Below are 21456 nucleotides of genomic sequence, written 5' to 3'. Positions count from 1 at the left end.
AAAAGAGAAACATGACAAAGTGTTTTCCTTTCAGTCAGAAAGTAGGCAAAACGCTGTTTCTTTTACAGAAACGTTTTAATCCAGTGTTCTGTTGCAAAGTATAAATCAGCCAAACATGAAGAGAGACATGTTTTTGTGTTTCTATACTTTCACTGACCTTGGAGGAAATTATTCTGTTATCTGGAAACCTCTGCTGAATGAACGCCTCAGCTCCTGGAGGAGGCTCCTTATGTCCAATATAAACTGTCCTGGTGTCCACACAGTTCTCCTCCCCAGCACACTGCAGGAGGAAGAAGACAAAACAACTAAATAAACGTCAAACTTTAACACAAACATGCCTGTTTTTGTGTCTCTGCTCTATTTATTCAGCCTAAATCGACCCCAGTGGGTTTCTCAGACATTTATAGAGGGCTACAATGAGTTAGCAAATTGTTCCTAATGAATGAGAGTTTTTGTTGCCACGGATACAAGGATGTGCATGTGACTCAGCCTGGAATGCAGCAGGAAACGTGTCCACACACTCCCCCACACACGCATTTTCACAGAGCGATAAGAGAAAGAGAAAAGTTCCATCCATTGGTCTGACGCTGTGATTCTCTTTTCAATGCAACAAGGAAAATTATCCACATCACTTTCACTTATTCAGGCAATCTAAAATTTTATATTAAACACAATTAATGACACAAAGCCTCAAGTAACATCCAGACTATATCAGTAGTTTTTTTTTTTGCACCTTTAAAAAATAAAAGAAATGTGTTAAAAACACAAGAAAGATCTTACTTTGGAGGTTTTATTGCCAAGAATATCAAATTGTCTTAATAAAGTTATAAAGAACAGAATTAGGCTACTAGTTCTGGAGAAAATCAGGCCATTTTGTGTCTGCTTGGATCAAAAATGAAGCTTCACCTTCATATATCCCACAAATTTAAAGTAGAAAGTTTTTTCTACATATTAATTTCTCCTTAAGGAATTTGATCAACTAAAACATTTAAAACAAATCATTCATCATGTTGCATTGTTGTAACTTCAGTTTATAGAGGTGAATTTTCCTCATTTTCTCTGTGGATTTAACTTGTTTAGAATTGTGCTGATCTTCCTAAATCAGGAAACGGCTTAAAGACGTTCAAGAATGGTCGCAGCTTGTGGTCTTTGCACGCCTAAAACAGGCATCAGACGCTATCGACATGCAGATATGCAAAAAACTAATTATAAGAAAACACATCTTATGGCCAATGTTATGTGTGGTGGAGGATCTGTGATGCTGAGGGCCTGATTCTATTCCAAAACAATAGAAACAACGCCTCAGAATACATGAAAACCTAAGTTGCATTTCTTTGGAAGTTTATTTAAAACATGTAGAAAATCAGCTTATGTTTGCAGTTAGTGGATAGTGTTGAATGACAAAGCAAAACATTATCTGAACATGTTCTGATATTAGTTTTGAGCACCATGTTAGCTTGATTAATTATGTCTCAATTCAAGCCTTTGCAAAAGAAAACTAGAATAACAGCGTTACTCAATCTGAGGCTGAGTGAGAGACACACACTTAATCAGGGAATCGGCTAAACTTCAGTCCTTCCTGTCTTGTTTTCTTCCTTCAGTCATTCCCCACTTTCGTTTTTATAAAGTCTGCCAGCTGCAGCAATCTGAACCAACAAACTCTGGGAGATTTTTAATTCCTCGCTCAATAGCCTGACAACAAAAGCATTCAAAGACAATCACATGAGCTGATAAAAGGTGATGGTAATCTGTGACCACTGAATGAGATTGAGTGTCAAGAGGCTGCATGGCCCAGTTTACACTTTCACTTGTACCTTCATCTTACACACCCCAACCTGTTAACTACAGCACTAACAAGTTTGAACTGGAAGCCTACTACCGCTAATTAGCTACCAAACTAAATGATGGAGATGCACAGATTTATGTTGACATTTTATTTTTCACACTTGGTGTTTCAGATCACCAAACAAATTTTTAATATTAGACAAAGATGACATGAGAAAATACAAGTATTTGTTTAAATGTGGCCAAACGCGCATTTAGTTTCTATCAGCATCCAGCTGTACCACGAATAGATTTTAAAACAGTATCATGTCCGATCTTATAGACAGATCTCTTCCTTTCAGTGAAAGAGGACATGAAAGCATACGGCTTGCCAAATTAAGTCGCCCCCACAGAGCTGCTGTTCCCTCTTTCCTCTCCCACCTGCCTGCTCCGTCTGCTTCACCCAACATCATTTTTGCATGTCCTTCTACCCTGAGGTATGTGGTTTAAAATAACTTTGACAAGAGAATGAAAATCAAACCAAAACATATGTGCTCCAGGTTATTTCATAGCAGTAGTAGATTTACATCTGACTGAAAATGAAGGAATTACAAGATTGTACATATTTATGCATGAAAGCGTTTGTTTGTGACCTTTATCTCGAACAAACACATCCTGCTAGCTTATTTGTCGTCGCTCAAAAATTATTGTTGTTCTTAGTTTTGAGTTAAAAAACGATCACCGATCTGAAACGATTCAAATCCCAACAACTGAATTTCTGGAGTTTGCATCATGTAGCTATTTATAGCACCCTACTAAATAACTGTTTAGGGTTATAGTTAGCAAAAACAGGTTTTAATTCGTCATAAGCTGCAGTGAGCAGAACGGCAGGCGTCGGTTGCTGCTGCCAGTTTTCCCAGTAATGCTTTATTGGTTTTCTCACCTCCCTCCTTCCATCTCCACAATCTGGACAGCCTCGAAGACAATCCCTGCTACATTGATTATGCTCCGCTTTCATCTGGATTTGAGCTTTTACATGAAAGCCCGTCTGCATTTAATCAAATAAAAAAGAGTCCTTACAAAATAAAAGCAGGACTCGGAACCCAGAGCCGTCTCGGCCCCTCGGCCTTCAGGTGTAACCGGAGACTTTAAGCTATTCTGGAGCATGATAATAACTTTTAGCGGCGTTTTGTGTTTCAGGATGTGGAGGATTTCAGGAGTGTATTTATAGTTGGGAGGGAAACATGCGGTATGGAGAGAAGGATGGGGAGAGCACAGAGGCTTTGTATCTGTCCGCCTCACTCTGCATCTGCATCTTTTCTTACAGTGGCGGAGAGCGAAGGCAGCCCTTCAGGGATCAGCCAACATCCCCGCAGCATCAAACATGTATGAGAGGAGTCGCACAGGAGCAGACACAGAGTTACCTCTGTAGTTGCTCCTGCAAACTACTGTATATATTTAGACAAACTACCTGCCATTAGTTCATCTTGTCAATTATGTGTAGATTCTGTTTAGCTGCATCTTGTTCCCATTTTGAGCCGTTGAAGGAAGTGCTATTGCCATTAATTTATCCCTAAAACTTAAAAAATGTAAAATCAGAACAGTAAATGTTGATTTCTAAATGTACTACCAACATTGCTAAACATCACTTTAGGTTTAGAAAGTTACTTTGAAACTGAATTACTCAAAGTTTGGTATAAAAAAGGGGTAAGTTTAAGTATTCCTTAAATACCGACTCAGGCTGATGATCTAATTATATTTCTAAAGAAATCAACAGCCATATTTGTTATGCAATACCCATAAATAGTAACAAATATTTAAAAAATGGCAAAGAATGCCATAAATAAAGAAAAATGGCAAAAGATCAATTATTTATTGCATCACTAAGAGTTTAGCCATCCAATTTCAAAGTGTGAGTGTGCCAGTTCTTCACAAATAGCCCACACTGTTCTATTTGGACCTGGAAGCATTAGAGCCAGAAAACTGAAGCCCCGCTGTGATCAGGAACGCCTAGTAAACAGGAAGAGCTGGACCCACCCACTCACACTGACCACTGCCACGCTTTCTGAAAAAAAAAAACACCCACTTTAGGTTTAACCACCTCCAGATCGACCCACCCACTCACACCAACTCTAATAAAGACAAACGGATTCAGGTACAAGAAAAAGAAATCAACTTTAGTTACTGAAGGTTTTTAAAGCTGCAAGACCGAGAAAAGGCTGCTGATGTCTTTCTCATTACAGAAAAAAAGCAACAAAGAAGAAAGCTCTATTTTGTGAATGCTTCAAATCAAAGTAGTTCCATCAGGAAAAGATACCCTGAATAAACACAAAGGCCGTTGTAAAATAATTATTTTGTCCTCAAATAATTGCTTGTGCCAACCTGATGTTTGCTAAATTTGAATAAGTCGGAATTTTTACATCACTGTGGAAGACAGTTCCTTTTTTCTCTCATCAGTACAACTAACATCTTCCCAGATTTTTTTTTATTTTGACAGATGCAAGAATCCGATCAGAGATGTGAGAAGTTTACTTGGTAGAGTTTGGGTCATTTTCTCTACTTTTGTCTCTTTAGACTAGAGCATCAACTTGAAGGGGAGGAGAGGTCATAAGGTATTAATTAGCCAATCAGAAACGATCTTGAAATAATCTGATAGTTATGTCACCTCAAAGACCCAAATAGGAAAAATTCATTATTTTTCTAAAAAACGCAAAAAATAAACAAACATGTTGTCACTATAGCCAAAAGAGAAATACTGTAACTATGACAACTGGCCAGGTTATACATTTATTTTATGATCTGACATTTTGAAGGAACCTCCAGAAAAACTGTTCATGCAGGTGAAAGGTAAAATCTAAGGGGTTCAGCACAAAATCTGAACTTTAATAGTTTTCATCTGTATTTGTTTTTATTTATTTCCTTATTTGTATTTTTCTAACTAAATTGGGAATAAGGAATATAATTGATCTACAGTGGTGTATGTGACTGCCCAGCGACTCTGGATAAAATAAGCAGGTGGATTAAAGGATGATAGATGGATTTCATTTATTTATTAAACCGTTTTTTTTCTTCTAATTGCTCTACAAGCAAAAGCTCCAGAAAACCATTTGTGACACTGACATTGGGGCCCTGTCACCAGAGCTAATTCTGCATGATGCCTGCCAAGCCCTGATAACATTTGGAGGACGCTGAAAAAAAACTAAATAAATAAATCACAGTAAAACACACAAACCCATGTTTGTCTGCGGCTTCACATGACCGCGTTCTTGTTTCAACTGATGATTGATGTGGTTTATCTCCCACTGCAACAGGCAGAATCCCAACAAAAACTAAAACACACACCTAATTTATGCACCGTTTATCTACTCTGGGTGTCCAAGGATGATGCTTTCATGCCACAGTTTGCTCTCAAATTCTACTTAGCTAAAAAGATAAAAGGAAAAACAAGGTCTTTTCTAAACAAACAGGCGTCAAACACAGCCATGACTGCGTCATAACATGCACTGACAAGGATTTAGAAAAAAATAACAACATTTGCCTCCGTTTTCTTTTCATTTCATCACAAATTTGTTGAATGTTTTCTACCTGTGACACCCAGTCTGTGTGTGGCAGCCTGGGAGTGTGTTTGTGTTGCTACAGCCACGGATTAGAAAGCAGCTGTGCTCCCCATCTGTCTAGTTCAGCCTCAGCCGGACCAACAGGCCAGGCCCAATAAGATAATCATAAATCCCCATCATCCACCTATGAAAAGTCACTGTTCTGCCTTTAACTGTGACAAGAGGCGTCGGCTCTTTGGAGATTCAAGACTTAATGCATAATAATTTCTTTCAGTATGTTATACAAAGAAACAACACGTTTCTTACCAAGTGCAGATTGTCATAAAAGGTACAGGCTTATATAAAAAATGCATTGGAGGAAGTCTGATAAAACAGTACATAGTTTGGCAAATGCAGTTTTAAAACAGCCTTAGGTCAAACAGAGTACATGGCGCTCCTTTCGAGTTCATCCCTTGACTGCCAGTGTTTGTTGTGACAGGAAATATTTTTAAAAATGCTAATTGGTCTGTAAAAAGGTAAGTTAGGTTGTTGGGACTTGAAAGTAATGTCTGAACTCAGCTTTCAAAGTTCATTACAAGTCAGTTGATTGTTAAATACAAAACGTAACACAGTTGAACCCCATCTGTTTGCAGATTAACCTATTAGAAGATTTATCTATGGAACATAATTTTGAATTATTTGTTGGATTTTTTTTTACCAGAAGTATATCTAAAATATTGTAAACAAAATCCAAATAGGGAAGCTAAAATACAGAGGCACTACTGACTGCCATTTGGAAAGCAGCAAATCTGGGGAGCTGCATTTATTTTCTTGATGCTGATTGGCTGAACCTCCAAAAATAGAAATAAGAAACTGTAGAAGTTTGCTTCTATGGTAATGCTAAGATGGTTTCTACTCTGCATATTAATGCATATTATGGTATAAAAAGGCAGTCCTTAACACCACTTGTACTGTATCCTTTTTAAAATTATATTAATAGCAGAAATGATTCAACATGTCAACATTCATGGAAAGTCAGGAAACTAAACCCACAGCACCTTGAGGGTTAATCTCCGTTTAAATACACTTCTTGTGTAAATACTGAAATAAATATTTACAGCATGACTTGAACTTGATGAAACAGTCCAGCTGTGAAGTTCAAAAGTCTTAAATAACAAATCATAAGTCGTGGATGTTAAACTCCAGGCAGGCAGATGAAGAACAAACGAAGGCAAACCCACATGAATCCTCTCAAAAAATACATCCAACTTGGTTAAGTGTTCCTGCAAATGACTGCAAGTAAGTAGGTGACCTGAATGCAACAGCTTATAAGTGACGCTCCTTCCTGGCAGCTGAACAAAACAGGCTGTGAGATGACGTTACCTTCAGTCTCCAGATCAACAGCAACAACAGAAAGAAACGACAGAATACAGAGAAAACTAGCTAAATAAACAAATTACTCGACGATCTGTCTGGGGGATTTTATGTTTTCACATACCGCACACTCGAAATGCCTTGATCACATGAGAGAAATGTTGCTATTAATCAGTCAGTGGTGATTCTGCATTTCTTTCGCTTGTGCATACTAGTGTGTGGGAAACGCATCTGCCGTAATTCTGCACCTGCAAGTCTCTACTAGCCTGGATAAGAGACTAACAACAAGGGGAGGTAACCAGTAAATTATTCCTCAAAGATGGAGTCTTGGAATCTTTATAATATGAAGAAATCACATTTTTATTGCACCTTCTTTTAATATAGAAAATTTTTAAGTGGTTCATTTTCTTGCGGTGAAGATTGTGTGATGGAAAGATTAAGCCTTAATTTTTCCAACTGATTTTTAGACAATGAGACTGATTTACGAATCTTAATTGAGTTTGATGAATCTTAATCACATTACATCACAGCCATATTGTTTTTTCTAACTCTATAACAAAGACAAATGAAAGATGATATTTTAGAATAAATAAAACAAGTTAACTACAATTTCTCTTAAATGTTTTTGGCGTCCTTAATCTTCAATATACACTAGAATGTACATGTGTTGTTGGTTCAGTTCAAAGTATAGCTTGTCTAAACTTGACACTCAGTCAAAGGAAGTACAGTGATGAAACTTTTTTGCCTGTATAGAAACTGAAAGTTAAAATAAATAAATTATACAGTGAAAAATGAAGACTAAAAACAAGGAAATATGTGAGGGTAAACGGCAGGTCAGAAAAATCTCAGGAGATTATTCATCAAGAGATGACAAGAACTGAAATAGACAATCACCTGCTTCCATTACCAATGTGGGTTAGAAGAGATTTTTTCCTTCCTACTATGAGTGCGAGACACTTGGTACAGCTTTGTTTTTGATATTAGGATCAAAATTAGTGCATTAAAATATTGCTACAACATTCTACTGTGGGCTTTACATCTACAATTTGAAACAAAGCAATCAGTCCTGCATTGTGTTGCATAAACTAAATGGGAGCAAGAGGAAACCTCGTTTTCACATACTTCTCAGGCTTTTATATTAATCTTTACATCATGAGAAAGTGCAAATATTCACAGAGAAAAAATTGAAAAACTCATTAGAGATGGACTAAGCTCTAATATTACACTAAATAATGCACGACAAGAGCCAGGGAGCAGACAGACACATGGTTTTGCTCCTCTGAGCTGAACAGAAGAGTAATTGTTGTGGGTTTCCTGCAGACAAGCGAAGCCATTCGTCTGGTGTCACAGCTATAAACCTGCTGGTTGCACTCGCCTTCTCTGAAGGGAGTGCCGCTGTCGCTCACGTGACGCCCCATATGACTCGGCCTAATGCTCCGGTGATGACAAGCATGACTCTGAGAAGTTCTTAACACGTAGATCACCTGATTATGCTTGTGAAATCAGAAGTGACGATGTCAAGAGATTATTGCAGAAACAACAAGGGAAGTAGTTTAATGTAGCAACTGTTTATTTATGCAGAAACTGTCTTTACTCAAGAATGAAGCCAGAGCCAAAAGTAGTAAAGTGTTGATGCATGTTGTGACACAAAATCAAAATTAGCTCCATCAAATCTTTTCAACAGAATCAAAAAGTGATAAAAACACCATGAAGAACATGGGAATTTTGTGCGGAGCTTCATTCTATGTTAGCTTTAAATATGTCAAATACAGCTGAGACCATCGACATTAAAGAAGCAAGGTCTTGAACTACATTACTGTGAGTAATGTATAAGTTCCACTTTTTAAGCTGAATCACTGATGTAAAAAACTCTTTCAATTATTAATGTTTATAACGCTGCACCTGCATAAAGCTAACTCATCTAGCTACAGTGAACCTACACTGCGTTCACGACACTTGGACAATTAGTCACTTGCAGTCCTGCTGGTCATCAGGCATCTGTTCTCCTTAGGGTGACAGAACTATTAAACGGCACATCTCGTGTGCACATATTTCATCTTCATGCGTCTGTGCTTTCACTTCCCTCGGTAATGCCATGCCATCTCCAAAACTCTGATGAGATCAGAGGAAAAGTCCTAAAATGCCCCCTGAAGCTTTTTCTGCAGCCTTTATTTAGACTGCAGAAACACTTCTGAACACTTTCCTTCTATAAATAGTCTTGTTTCCTAACATCGCTTGATTACAGGATTTACATTGCAGATAATCATTTACACATGCGTGCATGCACCCACATGTGGATGAGTTCAACTAAATAAGGAAAAAGATTTGTCGAGATAAACCACTGATGTATGCAGGTGAAAACAGTCATTAGGCAGAGGAAACAGCTTGGAACAAGACTTGGAACCTTTAGTCTGAGTAATTGTGGAATAAATGGTTCCTGTAACACAAGTTTTAAGTGTTTGTTTCTGTTGATGAACTGTTCAGCAGACCAATATTATTGGACTGGAATAGCAGCAAAGAGGAATTTAGTGAAGAATGTAAAAAAGGAATTAGCCTAAAGACAAGAAAGACTCAAAGATCATATGCAGTAAAACTTTGATGAAAAAAAGTGGCAGCTGTTAGGATGAGCCAAGGCAAGGAGTATTAGTAACTGGTTTGCTATAATTCCTGAGTAAAACAAAACAAAACATTTTTTACCAAGTGAGAGGGGTAAAATGACATACACACACCAAATAATGCTCCTGAAATTAAAGTTTATAGATGTTAAAGTTTTGGGAATGCTGCCCTTTCTCAAACAAACTGTACATAAAGTCCCCATGTAATAAATAATTAGATTTCAACAAGATCATACCCTCTTTTACATGACATTTTAATTCCACAACCTACATGTTTTCTTTATGTCTTGCAATCAGATGAAACGTGTCGACTAAAACCGAGGGTCAAAGTTGATCCTTGCCTCTGTGCTTTCAACATGACAAAGTTTATGTCCTCAGACAGATCATTTCCAACAGGAGAAATTGGTATTTAAGTATTGTCAATACTCTCTTCCTATGACATATACCCTGTTCTCTTTACTGCTATTCTGTTTTCAAATGTCCTGTCTTATATAGTTAAACACAAAATCACACCCTAGCACCTCTACTACCTGGTTTAGCAAGTTTTCTTGCTATATCAGTTGGGAAACCCCAATTAACTAAGAAATACATAACAGGTTCACTAGTGAGTCTGGATTTTCCTCGAGCGGGAGCAGGGTATTTTCCACCCATCACCCCACGTTGTCTTAAAACATTCTGCTTTGAAGTCAGATGGGAGATTGACGCCCATTTTGTTCAGAACATATCAATCATACCATTTCAATCCAACAGAGTTGCACTCCACGCCTCGTTATGCAGTCATCAGTTTTGACTGAATCGGCTGAAATAGCCTTGGAAAGTGAAGAATATTTCTGCAATGATCCATAAACGTCTAATTGGTAGATTTTTTTAAAAACCCAACATAAAATACAGACTCAACTTCCAGAGTTAAAGAGCAGCTGACTTGTATTTCTACTTAAGACATATTACTTGTGTAAACAATTACATGCTTATTATCAGGAACATCAAAGGTTTCAAATATTGCTAAGAGACCTGATTTTATCAACTGTCCAGATTACTGCTGCCAAATAAAGAAAGCAGAACAACAGAGGCGGCGTCAGGGGGATGGAAAGTAATAAAACGAGAAATATTGAGGAAAAGGCATGCCTGCATCAGTCTCTTCATTCTGCTGCTCTGACCAATCCCTTTAGTTTTCGTCAAACTCCAACACAGTTATGAAAGGCCTGCTTTTACCGAGGCCTCACTCTGCCTCATTAGTCATATCTTCATATCGCTACCTCACTTCTCTCCGATTACCAGTTCAGCCAACTTTCTCCCCGTTGTTCTCCATCAGGCTTTAAAAAATCAATCATAAGAGAATCAACAGATAAAGTCAAATCTTTCTGGAGATTCCCTTCTTTGTTTCAGTTTTAAACAGGTTTTACATGGCGTTACTCAGATTCCTAACCTACTGTTCAAACCAATGATAGCAATGTTTTTCCAACATTTGACCTTTTGCCTACAAAAAAAACAAAATCATTTAAGTTGCAGTCAAAATGTTTCATGGAACCATTTTTTTTTAAAATCTGGAGACATAAACAATAACTCCATCCCCATTACTAAAAGAAGAAAATTCCAAGGCAACAACAAAACAGTGAAAGTTATATCAAGTTACTGAACCTTCTACTATAAACGCCTACCAGTTTGAGAATTTAGATCGGTAAATGTCAAGTTGTTTATCTGTTTAGAATAGTGCTAAACTGAATATAGTACAGCTCAGTACTATATTCCTCTGAAATTACAAAACCAATTGTTCCAACCAAATATTTGTAGCTTTTTTTTTTTTTTGGAAATCTTGCCACCAGTTCGGGGCTTTGCGTTAAATTCATTTGTGTTCAGTTAAGCTCTGGTCGGGTCCGGTTTCTCCTCACTGCTCTCTGCTCTATCCCCATGAATCCTGCTGCCCTTTCACGTCACAGAGGAAGACAGATACATTCACTCTCATTGTTTGAGAGAAGGAGGCAGTGGGAAAGGAGAAAAATACGACAGTCAGTTTGCTCAGAGAACATCAGATTAACAGTTTCTGCTCACTTGGTGTACAGACACCAGAACTGTGTTTTTTTTTTATATTTCTTTTTTACTCTTGACTCTTTCTAGCATGTTTACACATTCTGTCCATTTTGTTGATCTCTTTTTAACACTTTAAATATATAAATGACTGTTATATATTATGTTGCTAGAACATAGCACAAACACAATTTGAACTTGTAATGAGATTTCTTCACATTGCTCAGCTTCAGCTGTAAGAATTAAATCTCCATGGGAAAGAAAGAAAGACAAAAAAACACAGATTAAGGGATTGAGGGGGAACCTAATAGCATAATGTGGTTCTCATGAGGCTGGTCACCTGACATGGAAAAGGTACCTTGGGGATAAATTCCTGAAAATTACAGCTTAGATTAGTGGAAACATGTAGCAATGCTGTCACTAAAAGTCACCTTTATACTTATAGCTTGATAAATGTTGCCTCTCTGCATTTTCTAGTTTTATTTAAATAAAATGTGGTTACAAAAATTGCAACTAATATTCATAGCATGATTACTTATAAAGTTAGATATGGAGTGACCAGTTAATTGTTTCCATCAGGAGCACAAGACATGTTGCACCATGTTTTATTATTCTTAAAATAAAAGTCAAAATTAAAGCATCTGTCCTGTCATGGGACACACCAGAGTGTTTTTGAAATTTCAACAGGATAAAACAAAGTGTCACAATTTCTTGCAGCCTTCATGAGCTGCAAACATGTCCCAACACAAAAAACACAATTTCCTATTGAATAACTTCTCTCATTTTTAAAACAACTTACTATTACTAAAAACAGCAAACAAGGAGATAGTGAACTCCTTAACAATCTGATGGAGCGATGCATGACGTGTTCCTTCAATGGAAAAACATCTTAGTTTCCAACCAATCCAAGACAACCAACAGTTGTAAAAGTAAGAATTAATGTTAGAGATTATTTATGTTGTTTTTTTGTACTAGTAGGAATCATTGATTTTTCATTTAAAATAAAAGTAGTCAGATCATGTTTTACAGCAAATTAAGTTTTGTGCTAATGCCATGAAAGTACACTGATCCTTTAGAAATTTAACAGAAATGTTTAAAAATCATAAGGAGAAAGTCTGTCACACAAGCTAAAATTAATGCAAATTATTGAAGCCAGTAGTACGAGTATTATTACAAAAAGCAAACAGAACAGAAAAGTACAATGGTTTTAATGGATTGCACTTGATTGCCAATTCTGTCTCCCTTAGTGCTGAAGCTCAGTTTGGGTAAATGATGAATGAAGACAGGAAAATAGAAAAAACTACCAACCACTAGGTTGCAAATTTAGTGGTGCCCTCTTCAGTCTGTGGCAATCATGCTCAAATATTAATGTGGTGATTATTTATTAATGCTAAAATGCTACACGTGGCACCTAAAAACAATTTGGCTTGTGATTTGGGCCTTTGAGTAATGCAGCACTAAAAGATAAATGTTTATGCGAGTTTGGTCCCATTACTTACGTCATACCTCTTGGAGCTTTTTTCTTTTGAAGATTTTCCCTTTTTTGTACAGAACTTCATTATCTATGCCTTGGAAAGTGATACATAAATTACCTTTTACAAGATGATGATTATACATTGTATAATGTATGTATATTATAATTGCTTACTGTACTGGATCAAAGCAGACCAACAATTTCTTCAGTTTAGTCAGACAAACCACATTAATTTGAAATCTGGTCTGTGTAATTTCTCCCTGTGCCTCAGTTTTCTGCCAGACTGAAAGCCAAACAGCGTTAGCGAGGATCACAGTCATCTGTATATCATGGTGGCTGCCAAAGTGCATTGATAATGTTACGGAATAATCAATGTTTAGGGGAATCCACTTGAGTACTCTGAAAGTTCAATGCAATACCTCCTATTCCTAGAGCATGCACTTTGCTGCCCTGTATTAAACACATTACCAATGATGTTCAGCTTGAGCTTCAGAGCAGAGGTTTTGGAAGGAAACGCAAACAAATGTCAGAATTACTGTAACAAAATGATGTGTAATCCCTTCTAATGTTTATTTGCTAATGCCACAATCAAACCAATCAGAGGCCAGGGATAACAGAAGCAGCAGCAAGGAGGTAAATGTCTGCTGCATCATCAGGATTTGGAAACAGCCTTCTTGCCATCATTTCCTTATACATTGAACATCAACGCATATGTGCACCCATCAGCACTTTCCTTCAAACCAGGAGCAATGCTAAAATGATGACCCAAGTTCAAAATCATTTCTCTCTTCACCTCCATCTATTCTACTGGTCTCTCTCTTTAGATAGAGGCCTTTATGCACCATTAACTCAGGGCTATCCATCATCTGTCTCTTTGTCTAGTGGTCTGTAATACACCGTTTCAGACTCCAACACGAGCCTTTAATGGGGCTTACACTGTTCATGAGCTACAATTTCCAGTCAAACTGTTTAAATGTTCCAAAGAATCACTTTCTGAAGTGCAACTACAGGTTGGTGTGCAGAAACTAATTTGACCCTGTTGAGGGCAATATACTTTGTAATAACAGATGGAAGTTAATTCAGCATTAGGTTCTGCTAAACACCATGCAGGTGCAGCACTTTAGTGTTAGCAGTACTAATGTTTATCATTAGTGCCATACAGTTAGCACAATTAACTTTTTAGCTAGCAGTGTCCAGCTAAAAACACAAGCAACTCAGGTGAAAGTACTTTACTTTAAAAGCTGTAGTTTCTTGATGTTTCGTTAAAAAATTAAAATATGTAAATTAATGTGTATGATACTACATACTTGCGGGTTAGTTGAGTAATGTAAAACTTTTTATGAGGCTAAAGTAACTGAAAAGTGAGGAAAAGTATCTTTATACTGTGTTCCAAATTGTTATGCAACCTGGATTTAAGTGTCATAAAGATAAAAAATTTTGTTGTGCTATTAAATTTATAGATGCTATTGTGTGTCAGGGCTCTTTAAATCACTATAATTAATTTCAGAAAGCTGGTTGATTAGTTTGTCTGGTGAGCTCAATGAAAGGAAATCTACTTAAGAAGGATGTTCCACATTATTAAGCAGGCCACAGGTTTCAAGCAATATGGGAAAGAGAAAGGATCTCTGCTGATGAAAATCATCAGATAGTGTAGTGGTGTATGACAAGGTATGAAAACATTAGATATTTAACAAAAACTGAAGCGTTATCATCGTACTGTGAAGAGATTTGTGGCTGATTCAGAACAAAGATGGTTTGTACAGATAAAGGCAGAATGAGGAAGGTTTCTGTTTGACAAATTCATCAGATTAAGAGAGCAGCTGTTAAAATGCCCTTACAAAGCAGCAAACAGTTATTTGAAGCTGCTGCTTCCTCTGGAACCTCAAGGTGGAGGATCCTCCAGAGGCTTGTGGTGCATGAACCTACTATTGGGCCCCTAACCAGAGCTCACAAGCAGAAACGGTGGCAGTGGGCCCAGCCGTACATGAAGATTAATTTTCAAACAGACTTGTTCACTGATGACTGCTGTGCAACCCTGGATGGTCCAGATGGACGCAGTAGTGGATTGGTGGTGGATGACCACCACATCCCAACACGGCTGTGACATCAGCAAGGAGGTGGTGGAGTCATGCTTTGGGCCGAAATCATGGGGAGAGAATCATTGGTCGGCCCCTTCAGAGTCCATGAAGGTGTGAAAATGATCTCAACAAAGTATAAGGACTTTCTGACTGATCACTTTCTTTCATGGTTCAAAAAGAAGAGCCGTACCTTCCGTAGCAAAATCATCTTCATGCATGACAATGAATGCTGCAAGGAATACCACTGTGTCATTGGCTGCTATGGGCATAAAAGGGGAGAAACTCATGGTGTGGTCACCATCCTCCTCTGACCTCTGACCTCAACCCTATTGAGAACCTTTGGAGTTTCCTCCAGCAGAAGATCTGAGGGTGGAATGCAGTTCATATCAAAACAGCAGCTCTAGGAAGGTTTTCTGACATCCTGCAGAGAAATTCAAGCAGAAACTTTCCACAAACTCACAAGTTCAATGGATGCAAGAATTGTGCTGTGATATCAAAGAATGTTAACATTTAACTTGCTCTGTTAAGATGTTTTTGATTGAAATAGCTTTTGATTTTAGTACATAGACCACTTAATGCTGCACATTCAAAGAATGACCGTTTGCAGTTCTTTATGATTCATAAAATGTTTAGAAAATCTGCTGTGCATAATAATTTGGAACAGTGCTTTTTGAGTTTTTTATTTGTGAAAAAAATACTGTTCTCCTGGGGAGCTTTGATCAGTAAAATTTGATTTATACTGTAATAGTTCATGACTTGAAAATTATACTGACCATCATTTGCATTGACCATTTAGGAAAATTTGAGAAAATATCACTTGCATAATAATTTGGAACACAGTGTAGATCCAATAGCTAAGCACTGAATCTCTCTTTATTAAGTTATAACCAAGTGATATTTAATATATTTTGGTCATCTTAGCAATCCTGCAGATTGTAAAATATTAATGAGGCTCAACAAATCAAGTTTTTCCCATGAGCTCATGTGGGAGGCAAGCAAAAACCAGTCAGGCAGTGAAACAATCCCAGGACCCAATGGCTTAGTGAGAGTCTATAAATCCTTTAGGCAAAGAGGCCAACTCCACTGCACTTTGTGGATTGTAGACAGAATGGATAAGCAGGTGTTCAATGATTAGCATGAGGCTGAGAGTAAACCTGCTGATGATGGGATACATGAGCATGACTTAAAAGCCACTTTAAAAGGCCTCAGATACATGGCTGCCCTTCAAAGTAACAGAAGTCCAACGTTGGCAAAGCAATCAAGACCTTAAGTCTATCTTGTTTCATAATCCTCTTCAGGAGAGTTTGAGCAGCCTTGGCACATGCTTAAGATGTTTTGGTTCGACGTATATCAACTTTAGCAAAAAATAAAAGTAAAATAATTGTATTTTTACTCTAAATGTGTTAACAAATGTCAAATTTGCAGAAAGCTCACCCTAAAACTGAATAATAAAAAAACATTGCTTTCCATTAATTCCTGGAAATTGGATCTTCTTTTTCTACAAGTCAATGCTCATGACTCCCATTAGCAGCCAGTTGAACACAAATAAAGCCTTTCCATATTTACAACAGAAGCACAAGGATGGTAAATGTCAATTATAACCTTCTTGTCCTTCTCTGGGATCCCCTCAAGCAACCCCTGGTGTTTCCTGAATGCTACACTGAGCTGTACTATTGTACATGACTCAATAACAGGCTGCGCAAACATCCGTCTGCATTGTGCACCAGTTCGCCCATGAATTATTGAAAATGAGACAGAGCCACAGAATTCATGCGATCCTCTGCCCTCTGCGCCACCTAAATACTATTCCACCTCCCTGCTTTCCAGCATCCAGTAACAACTACTTTAGTCCCAGTAAAATGGCCTCAAGCTATTTTTTTTTCTCCCTAAAGCATTTCATTATGCCTCACATGTGTGCTGATTAGCTTAACTCTAGGACTAGCCAAAGAAACAATTACAAAACAAAGTAGAACAGAAGAAACAGACCTCAAAGAAGTGTTGGAAACTGGATTAAGTGGATGAGGACCTACTGCCCACCAGTAACCCTTTAATCCACAAGTTGAAGGCAGGAAGCCAGAGGGAAGAGAAATCCTGTTTGAGTTCATTAATTTATCTAGACAGTCGCTCAGATGACCTGATACTTGTTTGGGATGCACACTGCAAAAACATCTTACCAAGTGTTTTTGTCTAATTTCTAGTGCAAATAATCAGACAAAACTAACTTACATGTAACTTTTCAGCAAGATACAAGAGCTTGTTTTAAGTTAATAATACCTAATATTGATGAAAATAAATATTAGGCCCACTGGCAAATTATTTCACTTATAACAAGACCTCTTGCCCATGTTACAAGTGAAATAATCTGCCAGTGGAATTAGTACTTTTTACCAATATTTAGTAGTATTGATTTTAAAAAGTTCCTATATCTTGCTGAGAAGTTAATTGTAAGTCAGTACACTTAAAATGAGAGAAATCTAAGAAACTAGACAGACGTTATTGGTAAGATTGTGTTTTTGCAGAGTGACCAGACCAACCAGATCAATTCAGTTGTCATCATTCATCTTTAATGTGAGCTATAAACGCCAAAGTAAATTGAAAACTGAAATATTTTATAAAGCAAAAATAAAACTAAAATGATATGGTTTGATTTTATTATGAGGCTCAATCATTTTGGAAAGGAGTGGCCAGATCTTTCAGATCGTGAGCTTGTCCTGAGCACAGGCCTCTGCAGATCACCCCACAGATTTTTAATTGGATTCAGGTCTGGACTCAGGCTGGGCCAATCCAGAACTTTAATCTTGTTCAGGTGAAGCTAGCGTATGCTCTGACTCGTTGTGCGGACCGATAAAACTGATGGTTAACTAGTATTTGAAACCAGAACCCAAGTTTTAAACTCAAACCATGATGCTACCACCACCAAACTCCGCTTTCCTGTTTTTGCAACAAACATCTTCTGGATTCACATCAGAGGATATGTTCTCAATTATATTTGGGACTCTCAACTTGATTATCACGGTCTAACACACTTTATATACGCTTTATTTAACTTTTTTATATTTCTAATTTTCCCCTGAACAATTCCAGTTTGATTTTAAATGACCTAAACAGGTTTATTGTCACATTAAAGGTGGAAAATGTTTTTAGAAACCCTGGGATTTTAACAAGCCAGTTGTTTTATGTCCACCGCATGAACTAAACTTGCACAATCACTGCCATTGATCTCTTCATGCTACATCCAAGGCAATCATTCTTGCTTATGTAGGTAATGGTGAAACTGCAGCTGAGAGCACAGATGGAAATAAATGTCTGAGTACTTTTCGCTAGAATTAATCAGAAAATCATTACAGCTCTAATGCAAATAAATTACTGTTGCATTAGAGACGGCTTATATGTGTACACCTTGTCTTACACTAGCTCTTTTATATTTTCTGTGTATTAAAAGCAATTTCCGCACAGTCTGTTGAACTTGACACTGATATGCTGATGATTAAGAGGTTCAGTTTCTCAACATGGCGGAACATTAACACTGACTTCAACTCAAAACCAGTTATAGGAGTAAGCTCATTTATAATGGACCTAGTACTTTATGAATATTAAGAAATTATCGCGTTAAAACAAGTGCTTATATTTTGCTACAAAGTTACTTTTAAGTTAGTTTTGTCTTATTTTAAGTGCACTAAGATATTTGCACCAGTAAAATTACTTGAATTAATTAAAATTAATTAAGATTTTGTGTTTTTGCAGTGTATGTTTTAGTGCATTAATGGAGATACTCCAGTAATTCTGCATTTTTATTTTGGATCCAGAGCTACTAAATATTAAGAAACTATTCTGCTTTTTTTATATATAATCCATTAAAAAAGGAGGGTAAACAGAAACTAGCATGAGAGACATTATAGAAACTTGTATTGACCAAAAAACGTCTCAAGTCAAAACTCCAAATGTAAAAAATTAAGGATTTTGAGCCTTTACCAATCAGTATGTAAAAAAAAAAAAAAAAGACAGAAATGTAAACATGTCAATACATAACAAATATTAAAATGAAAAGTACCTAAAAAAAATGAAAACAGCCCTGAATTAAAATAATAAAATAAAGCAGCAAAAAGCTAAAAAATTTAAAGGTTAGCATTTCAGATGGTGTCAAAGGTCAGAGAGAAGGTAAAGTATTTAAGAAGAGAAGAGGCCTGTCTGATATTCAAGGGAATTTACGAGCAAAAGCGCGGTCTCCTCTGAGCTCACGCTTCATGATCAGGAGCTGCTGACCTGAGGGAGTGGAGGGATGCAGCAGCTCGGACAGTCAGGGCGGGGCAAGGCCATTAAGCACTAAAAACAAATATCATTAATTCAAAAATGAATCCTAAAATACACACAGAGACAGGAAGGGAGAAAATGTGGTCAGACTTTAGTGCGTCTGTTATAAGACGTGCAGCAGCGTTCTGTAACCTCTGAAGCTGAGAGATGGAGTGACCACTGATTCCTTTAGATTCCTTTATAAAGTGCGTTGGAGTCATTCAGCCGTATTTCAGTACTTCAAGCCAAAAAAAACTAAGCTTATATACAAAGTAAACTCACTATACACACAGGGAGGTGTGTATCAAACATTTATTCCAATTAATTTTAGCTAATAAAAACCCAAAGTTCAACTACCAGGGAAACTTTACAATATAAAAGACCAATAAGAAAATGATTTACATTGTAGATATTTAATGTTATGGCCTACGTAGTCATGAGGAAGAGTGTTGACTTGACAGTTATTGCACAGACACGGAGAGAAAGCCACAAAAGATCAGTGCTAAAGCATCTGCTGTACATAAGAATGTCAAAGGAAAGTTAAGTGGACAGAAAAAGGGTGGTAGAAAAAAGTGTAGAACAATTCAATTCCTTTGTTGCTACTATACATTTTACAACCAAATTGGGTTACTCTGGTTGAACATTTAAATGGGACATTTGCAGCTACGAATGTCCCATTACTTCAACTGTAAGTAATGTGACATTACTTAAGCTTTTTAAAAGATGCATTTCTTCTAATCTTATAAGATTAAGTGCTGCATCATTTTCTGCTGAGGACAACATGCAAAATGGATGAGCGACTTGAATAAAAGGGGGGAAAAAAAATAAATCCCAGCACTCTGAAAACTTTCAGTCTAAAAAAAAACTAACATGAGAATTGAACAAGCGCAGCTTCATGCTCCGGCTGAATAAGTGCAGTGGCTCTGCATGCTACAGTGAGCACATTTAGTTCTCCATCAGCCTGAACGCAGGAGACAACCAAGAAACTTTGCAAACTCGGCATGTCACACTTTTAAACTGAGCTATTGGCTTACATAACACCCACTGCTGTTAAACTAATCAGAGATGGCGGCATCAGATGAGGCTTTCAGGAGCACACGAAGACAGCTCTGAGGTACTGCATAGATGCTAGCTAGTCGGTTTGGATTGCTTTATGCTCTTAATTCTATAAAAAAATATATCTAATATATAAGAAAATAAAAGATGGACAGCAATGTTTTGTCATTCTTCATAATCCACTCTGTCAGACTGAGGTTCTGAACTTGCTTTAAAACGTGTTTTAAAGGCTTGCTGGTTATCAGATACATGTTTGGTTAAATTTTAACACTGAAAGTTCAACAGGGTGTCTTTTGCATTATGCGTCTCATTCGGTTCAGTTTATTGCGCCTCTATTGCGAAATATGTTTTATCTTCACTGAAAATCAGTCACACCTGCTCTCTTTTTACCTGCACAAGACTCAACATGTCCACATCAAGATGTCTTCAAGGTGTTTATTATTTACAGAGTTTCTGCAGGTTTCACCAACTCAAATTTAAGACTTTTTAGGACCATTGTGAGTGGAATTTAAGACCTGGATCATGACAACAATGTCAGAACTTCGTCCAGCCAAGTGGCAATGATGGACGCAAAAACGCTAGCTAGCTTGGAAGAGTATTTTAGCAGCTAATTACTTAACCGACTCGAGTCACAAAAAGCAATAAGAGACATCAAACTTTTGCCGGACAGAAAAGTTCAGTGAGAAGAAACTATAATACACAAGATTAAAAACTCATCAAGACAAATTTTAAGACTTGTGATTAACACATTAAAGGTCATCCTGCTTTTTTATGAATTTAAAACATTTTAATAATGTGAAGACACTGTGTTTTATTACTCTTTACTTCTCCCGATGTGGGAAACATCTGAATCAAACTCCAGACTGTTTATCATCCTGTGAGAATCTCACACTGGCCCACACCTTGTTTGACTGCAAGGTTTATATAGCAATTAAAAAAACCTGGCTACATTGACACACAACAAAAAGAGCCCTCATCACACCACCAGTCGACTGGTGACTCATACAATCACAGTACTGACTAATGGAATGGCATTCAGGATTTTTTCCTGAACAGCGCAATCTCTTTTATTTCACCCTATCCTTTTTGGTCGAACCGATTACAACAACACAGCTAATCAGCATCCCATATCCTATCAGTCGCTACCGCCACTTTGCATGCGTCTGGCTCCATTTCAATCTGCACACAGCAGGGATTCTGTTTAATCAGCTAGCTGCAACAGTTGGGAGGCAGCGTCTAAGCCT

The 21456-nt window shown here is 37.3% G+C and overlaps 1 protein-coding gene across 8 annotated transcripts in view; it reads right to left on the bottom strand.

Annotated features, from left to right (window-relative positions):
• Positions 1-21456, bottom strand: part of atp11a (ATPase phospholipid transporting 11A) — a 41174-nt gene that overhangs the window by 18462 nt on the left and 1256 nt on the right. For all 8 annotated transcript variants that reach the window (XM_028007702.1, XM_028007704.1, XM_028007709.1 and 5 more), the window contains exon 2: positions 158-280. In XM_028007702.1, coding sequence (XP_027863503.1) covers positions 158-280 — 123 coding nt within the window. The remainder of the gene's footprint in view (positions 1-157; positions 281-21456) is intronic.

This window comes from Xiphophorus couchianus, chromosome 22 (assembly GCF_001444195.1).
Source record: "Xiphophorus couchianus chromosome 22, X_couchianus-1.0, whole genome shotgun sequence".
In the NCBI taxonomy this organism is placed as follows: Eukaryota; Metazoa; Chordata; class Actinopteri; order Cyprinodontiformes; family Poeciliidae; genus Xiphophorus; species Xiphophorus couchianus.
Note: the sequence above shows the minus strand (reverse complement) of the source record. Positions and strands in the feature narration are given on the sequence as shown.